At 42.6% G+C, this 6,977-nt stretch overlaps 1 protein-coding gene across 4 annotated transcripts in view; it reads right to left on the bottom strand.

Annotated features, from left to right (window-relative positions):
- The window catches only part of Ttc17 (tetratricopeptide repeat domain 17), a 114,321-nt gene that overhangs the window by 30,187 nt on the left and 77,157 nt on the right, over positions 1-6,977 (bottom strand). For all 4 annotated transcript variants that reach the window (XM_031371120.1, XM_031371119.1, XM_031371122.1 and 1 more), the window contains 2 exons: positions 3,882-4,141; positions 1,632-1,785 (listed from right to left, as the gene is read on the bottom strand). In XM_031371120.1, the coding sequence (XP_031226980.1) occupies positions 1,632-1,785; positions 3,882-4,141 (414 nt within the window). The remainder of the gene's footprint in view (positions 1-1,631; positions 1,786-3,881; positions 4,142-6,977) is intronic.

Below are 6,977 nucleotides of genomic sequence, written 5' to 3' on the forward strand. Positions count from 1 at the left end.
CCCCAGTGCCACAAGCAAGCAAGCAAGCAAACACACCCGCCCAGATGTCCTCATATAATCTCAGCCATGTAGGCTTTAGTTATCCCTTTGTGAGAAGCTTTTAGTTTCTTTAAAGTACTGTAGGATCATTAGAAAATATCTGTAAAATGGAAAGGCCACAAAGAAAACACAAATGACCTACAGTTCTCTTAGCATCCATAGAGCATGTGCACTGCTGTTGTGACCTGCTTCTACTGTTTCATGTGCTTGCTTGCTAGGCCAGTATAGCTGATCCAAGAGGCCATCAACTCCACAGGATAGACAACTTCAGATAATTTATGACAGGAAAAAACCTTGCCAACTCTTACATACATCATCTGTGACATGTATCTCATGTATCAGAGATATTGAAATGTGAGAAAAATACAGTTGATAAGACACTAAGACACAGTGTGTTCACTGTTGGGATGGGAACATCCTCACCACTGATACACTGTCTTTCCTGACTTTCTGTACTGTGTTTCTTTGCTGCACAGCATGTGCCACACACTTGCTGTAGTTAACTAGGAAAGTGCAGTGTATAGGTTGCTTATCAGTTACTAGGATAAGGAACTCTGTGACATATTTTTGGTATATATGAGACCACTTTTCTCAAGTGCATTAACAGACGTATTATCACTGTTCTAAATTTCTCTGACCCATCTGTCACACTAACCTCACGCCTGCTCTGCTGATCTTCACTGTTACAACAATTTGGTAAGCAAAAACCTTAACTATTTATGTCTGCTCTTTCTGGCTGCTGCTGACTGGACCTTCTGTTACACTAGGAGTGCTGTGGGTTTGTCTGATAAAGTAGCTGCATATATTTTATCTTACTACCACATTTTTTATGGTCTTTAAATGATATTGATACCACCCCCCCGGGCATGGAAAATATATAAAAGTATTCTGCAAAATCACATTGCTCAGACTTTAGTTTTGCCTCCCTAGTGTCACAATTATCTTTTGTATTTCTCTACCTTGGAACGTCCTTAACATGAGATGCTATAAACACTATTGACCTTCTGTGATGTCTTCTTACGGTGACATTTAACCCCTCAGAACGGTCACTTCCATGCTTTACATCTGGCTGTCCTTTCTAGAAGGAGGTGTTTGCCTTCTGTAACTCAACACAAGTCTTAAGCAGCACAACCAATCCAAGTTTTTAACCTCTGTCATGGCAAGGCACCCTCCTAGGACATGTAGGACTGATGAAGGTGTGTCCTGAGTTAGGATGAGCTGATTCTACTCTATATATCCTACCATTGCCCTCTGCATTAGACAATATTTTATTTACTTAACTTAGTTAAATAAGACAGATTTTAATGAATTGAATTATTACTCTAAGATAGTAAAAATATTACTTTAAAAGAGATATAATGTTTTTAAAAAAGGAATTCTATTGCTACTTTTTAACTTCTGGGGAAGAAACTCAGCTGGGTGTATGGCAGTGGCCTTCAACCTAAATAGTTAATGGAAATTTTCTTATACTAGTGACTGATAAGGTCCTCTAACCTCACATCGGAACTGCTCTAAGTCATAAAACACATCTCCTATGAGAAACGAGACAGTGACCAGGAGTAAGAAATGAGATGTCAGACATCCTCACTTACCTTGGGGCCCAGGAGATGCCACCTTTGGGCCAGTGATCTCTAAGTTTGCTTGATAACGTTGTCCATTTTCTGCTTGATTTGCCTCTACTTTTTTCCCAGGAGGCTTTTTATGATCTCCTTTGGGTTTCTTTACACGTTTGACCTGGAATGTGATCTGGGAATCAAAAACATGTTAGAAACAAATGAGACCAATGAATCTTAATTTGTTGCTCACTATAGATTCCAGTGGTTTTAAGGATAACCTAGCCCAGCAGAACTCAATAATAAGAGCCTGTCCTGGAGACAACACAGACTTTGGTTAGAGGACATGGAAAAATCAAGTTGCTACTGACCAGGAAGCTTTCTTCCCACTGGCTATCTTCAACAACACAAGAAGGTGTTAAGCGAGTTATTAAAGGAAAAAAGTCATTGATAGTTTTATCTAGCTGTGAATAAGAACATCCTGTATGGCAAGATGTACTCATGGGTGCAGTACTGGCCTGGTGTATTGGGATCAGCAACTGTCACCTGACTGGATTTAAGGTCTGCTCCAGGAGGGAAGGAATGCCTAGTACTGGAAATCTGGCCAAGAATCCATGGTTCCTGGGGGTTGGGTGGGGTGGATCTATTACTATTACTCTGCTAAATGGACACCTTATCCTATCTCTGCCTCTGAAATCTGTATCTCTGTACCCACTGTTAGTGCAGTTCTCAGACCCCAGCAGAGACGTTTCTTTATGTAGTGAATGGTGGGTAACTCAGAAACTCAGAACTTGCCCAGATACTGATTGTCCACCCAGAAACGGGACATCTGTATCATATCCTCTTCTCGAAAGGCTCAGGGACAATGGAGAGAGAGAGGGCAGAAGGTCTGGAGCCAGAGGCAGGGCAAGCTGGAGTAAAACTGTCTTCTGGAAATGGCAGGTCTACTGTGCTCATAAACCCAGAGCAGCTATGGCTACCTTCATGCAGGCAGGGCTCATGAGGCCTCACTGCAGATGACCTCTGGGGGAGAAAGAGTCAGTTTCTGTTATGGGTTCGGCACCAGATGGGTTGAACATGCTCCAGGGGATGGTCTTACACTCACTACTGTATGTGCAACCACACAGGATTGGGTGACTTATTATAAATCAATTAAAAATCTGTGTGTGAGAGATGTGAATATATTGTGTGTATTCATGTGTCTGTGTGTGGGGTAGGTAGTGCAGCTCATGCAGGACATAGCTGTGTAGAGGTCAGAAAACAACCTTCCAGCTCTGGTACTCGCTTTGCCACCTTGTTTGAGGCAGGGTGTCTTCATTGTTGTCATCCAGGCTAGCCGCCCAGAGAGCTTCTGGAGATGCTCCTATCTCTGTCTCCTTGTCCCTGTGGGAAGGCTAGGACTAGACATTTGTGTTGCTGTGGCTGGCTAGCACATGAGATGAGGGTAAGGGCTCACGAGTGCCCTAGAACAGTGAGTGCTTTTTACACTGAGTCTTAGTCTCTAATTTAAGAAAACAGTTTGAAAAGGAAAAATATCTTCCAAAACCCAGCCCAGTTTTCCCCTTCAAATTATTATTATTGTTGTTATTACTATTCTTATTGACCAGTCTTGCCATGTCGCCCAGGCTACGTCTGGATTCTTGGGCTCATCCTCTTGCTTCAGCTTCCTGAGTGCTGAGACTACAGGTACATACTGCATCTAGCTAAGTTTAATTTTTAAAAATCTAAATGAAAAGTTGGTACTGAAATGAACAAGGTGACTTAGTCTTGCTGAGTACACAGAAGATATGAAACACACGTCATCCATCACTAGTCTGTGGCTTTGAGGGAGATTTACACCGTCCGTTTACTCTCATCCCAGAAGAGTCAATAATGTTTATGTAACATGTTTCCTAGAAAATTACATTGTGAACCATACTTATACAGTACAAGTGTACAAAACCTGGCTACAATTTCATGAGGATTGAGCTGGTGAACTCTTTGTGTATATGTGGATACATGTGTGTGCATGTGTTATTCAAGTGTGCTTATGTACATACTGGTACGCATGGGTGTGGAGGCCAGAGGACAATTTCCAGGAGTCTTTAGGAGCTGTCATCTTCCCCCCACCCCCCTCGTTGAGTTGGAGTTCCTGACAAGGCTGGTGTGGCTGGCCAGAAAGCCACAGGTTTCTGTCTTTGCCTCCCCAGTGCTGGCATTACAAGTACATGGCATTATGCTGGCTTTACAATGTGGGCTTTGGGGTTTGGCCACCTGGGCCTTCTCAGCACTGAGCAGGCAAATTCTTACCCACTCTGTTGCTTCATCATCTTCACTTCTGCAGTCTCCATAGCAAGAGCTCTTGGCTACTCCATCCTGGGGTCCTCTCTTTAGTACCCGTATTCCCTGCAGGTCCAGACGTCGCCCCTTCATTTCTAATGTTCCCCCAAAGCCTTCCAGAGGCCAGGCCTGCTGAAACTCATCCACCAAAGCCAGTATCTCTTCGGACATCTTTGTTTCATCTGACTTCTCCACCTCATCAGAACCATTGCTCTCTTCAACCACTGTGCCTGCAATTCAAGGGGTTGTATGGTCAACACTTTCACAGCATTTACTCAAGTATAGAGTGACTCAAACCTTGTTTTTAGGTATATTTTGGCTCTGCTTAGAGGCATGACTATAGACCCTCCTTCATAGAATACCACTTAGCATCTTCAAACCTCAAAACAGAACACTATCTCTGCCATTTAGTCTTTGCCAAAAGCCTGTCAAAGAGCAATGGCAGAAGCCAGAAGGCAGGCAGCTATGGATGGTGTCACGAGTGTGGGGACAGCTGTGACACATTATTTGAAAGATCATCTGCTCAACATACAAACCATAGATGGCAAGGGTGACGTCATTTTGCTATTTATTGCATATGTAAGTCCTTCCCTTTATTCAGTCACCATCAAACAGTTGTGTGTCCAGTCCCCACAGCTTGTTTAACTGTGTGAACGGAGCAAAGGTTAGTAGGAAACTACTCTATAGGAAGTTTTCACTTTCAGTGATAGTATAAAAACAGCTACATGCTAGTTTAATTCCTTTAAAATAGGTATGAAGGCATTACTTATGTTGTTTAATTATTAAGATCTCCTATTACGGATCTTAGTGGAATATGCTAGTAAAATTTTCCTCTTACATTTTCCCATAAAGCTCATAACCTTCAAGTTCCACCCCATGCTTAGACCATGAGGAGACTCAGAAATGATTATTTCAAGTTTCTTAACAATTATATTAAGAAACGTAACAATTATGTTTCCTTTTTCTAAATTGTTTGCTACCTAATCTTTGTTATTTACTTTGAATTAATTGCTGTGCTTTACATCATTTGCTTCATAAATGTCACATCTTATTCCTTTATTCCTTTCCTTTTAGAAATGAATAGGGCAAAAAAAAAAAAAAAAAAAAAAAAAAAAAAAAAAGAAAGAAAGAAAAGAAAAGAAAAGAAATGAGTAGGGCACAAAAACAAAGAGCAAAATGCACACTCCCTGGTTAGCCCGAGAACCCTGGCTTGGCTGCCTATGGCTGCCATTCTTCCTTCAGTGGCAATTCCAGGTTGTTCAGAGATTTAAAAACATGTAAATAAGGCCAGTGTCAGGAGCTCACATACAGACACCCTGATCTCTAGCCATAGAAATGCACGTTTCTGGGGGTTTGGGGGAGGCGGACGGCTAGACTGAGAAGCCTGGCTGATGGCCACAGCTGAAAACAACTCTGTAGACAGTTAGTGGTGCCATCCTCTGCTTTGCTGGCACTTCTGCCCTCTGTCCCAGCTTCTATTGTGGAACATAGGAGAGCCCGAGGTCAAGCTGGGATTCTCCCTTGACAACCATGTGACTCCAAACCCCAAGGCTGTGATTTCCAGTAAGTTCATCTTAGGTGCTCTAAGCCATCTGCTGCCTTCTACAGCTCTTCAGGATCACTGTTAGTACTCTGAGGAAGGGATCTAGGCTCACCAGAGCCTGTCTGTGCTTCAGGATACTAAAGCAAAAGTGGATGGTTGTTGCCTAGACCATGTAGGCTGACAGAGATCTAATTTCAAGCCTCTGTCTTGCTATGCTATTCCTAATGTCCTGTTGTGGGCCCAGCACACAGCACACCCCAGTGGCTGTGGAGTAGAGCAATCATGATGAGGATCTGCTGAACCTGTCTTACTCTGTCCTGCAGACAACTCAGGACTTAACTCTATGGTTTACCTTACCAGTTGATCACATAATTAATGTCCAGAGCTCACCCAGCTGAATGGCAAACCACATAAAATTAGGTGTCCCACTGTTGGGAAAACAGCTGGAGAGTTGGCACTGGGCACTCCAGAGCATCGTAAATGAAGAGCTGCCTAGCATGACTGAGCTGCCAGAGTTGGCTCCAAATGCTCCTTATCTGATTTGGGATTCTTTTTCTTTCTCTTCCTATGGCTCACAAAGGATTTCCCCACCCAGTCTGAAACAGGAAAGAGTCTTTGATAAGTTTCATCCAGCAAAACATAGGGCTTACAGAATGTGGCTTTTGGCCAAAGGGAGACCACAGAGTACTTTCTTAAGATATTTCAATTTTTCAAGACTGCACATGGGAGGCAGCGCTGCTTTTCTGTAAACTAGATACAAGCTAGGGATATCTGGGAAGAGGGGACCTTGATTAAGAAAACGCCTCTATCAGATTAGCTTGTAGGCCATCATGTAGAGGTATTTTCTTGGTTAATAATTGTGGGAGGTACCTGCTAGCTCACTGTGGACAGTGCCTCCCTGAGAAGGCAAGCTGAGCAAGCCATGGAGATTAAGCCAGTAAGCAGAGCTTCTCTATGGCCTCTGCTTCAGTTCCTGCCTCTCGGTTTCTGCCTTGTCTTCCTGCAGGACGGACTCTGAGCTGCAATATGACAAAAGCCCTCTCTCCCTCAGCTGCTTTAAGTCATGGTACTTATGACAGCAGTGAGAAGCTTAACCTGGACACAGGCTGTGTCTAGAACTCTTACTTTCTTTCAGCACCGGCTGAAATGTGAAACCATCCATGCTGTTTACCTGCAAAATGCCTAAGAAGACAGTTTTAAAGGTTATTGTTTCATACTACTCTCGTCATGTGGATATGGACACACTTAGTATTTCTTTTTGAAAATCCTTTTTCTTTTCTTTATTAGATATTTTCTTTATTTATATGTCATATGATATCTCCTTTCCCAGTTTCCCTTCCAAAAAAATAAAAATAAAATAAAATAAAAACCCCAAAACACTGAGATTCTACCTCACACCAGTCAGAATGGCTAGGATAAAAAACTCAGGGGACAGCAGATGTTGGAGAGGTTGGTGAGAAAGAGGAACATTACTTTATTGCTGGTGGGATTGCAAACTGGTACAACCACTCTGGAAATCAGTT

Source organism: Mastomys coucha, unplaced genomic scaffold (genome assembly GCF_008632895.1).
Source record: "Mastomys coucha isolate ucsf_1 unplaced genomic scaffold, UCSF_Mcou_1 pScaffold15, whole genome shotgun sequence".
NCBI classification, from domain to species: domain Eukaryota; kingdom Metazoa; phylum Chordata; class Mammalia; order Rodentia; family Muridae; genus Mastomys; species Mastomys coucha.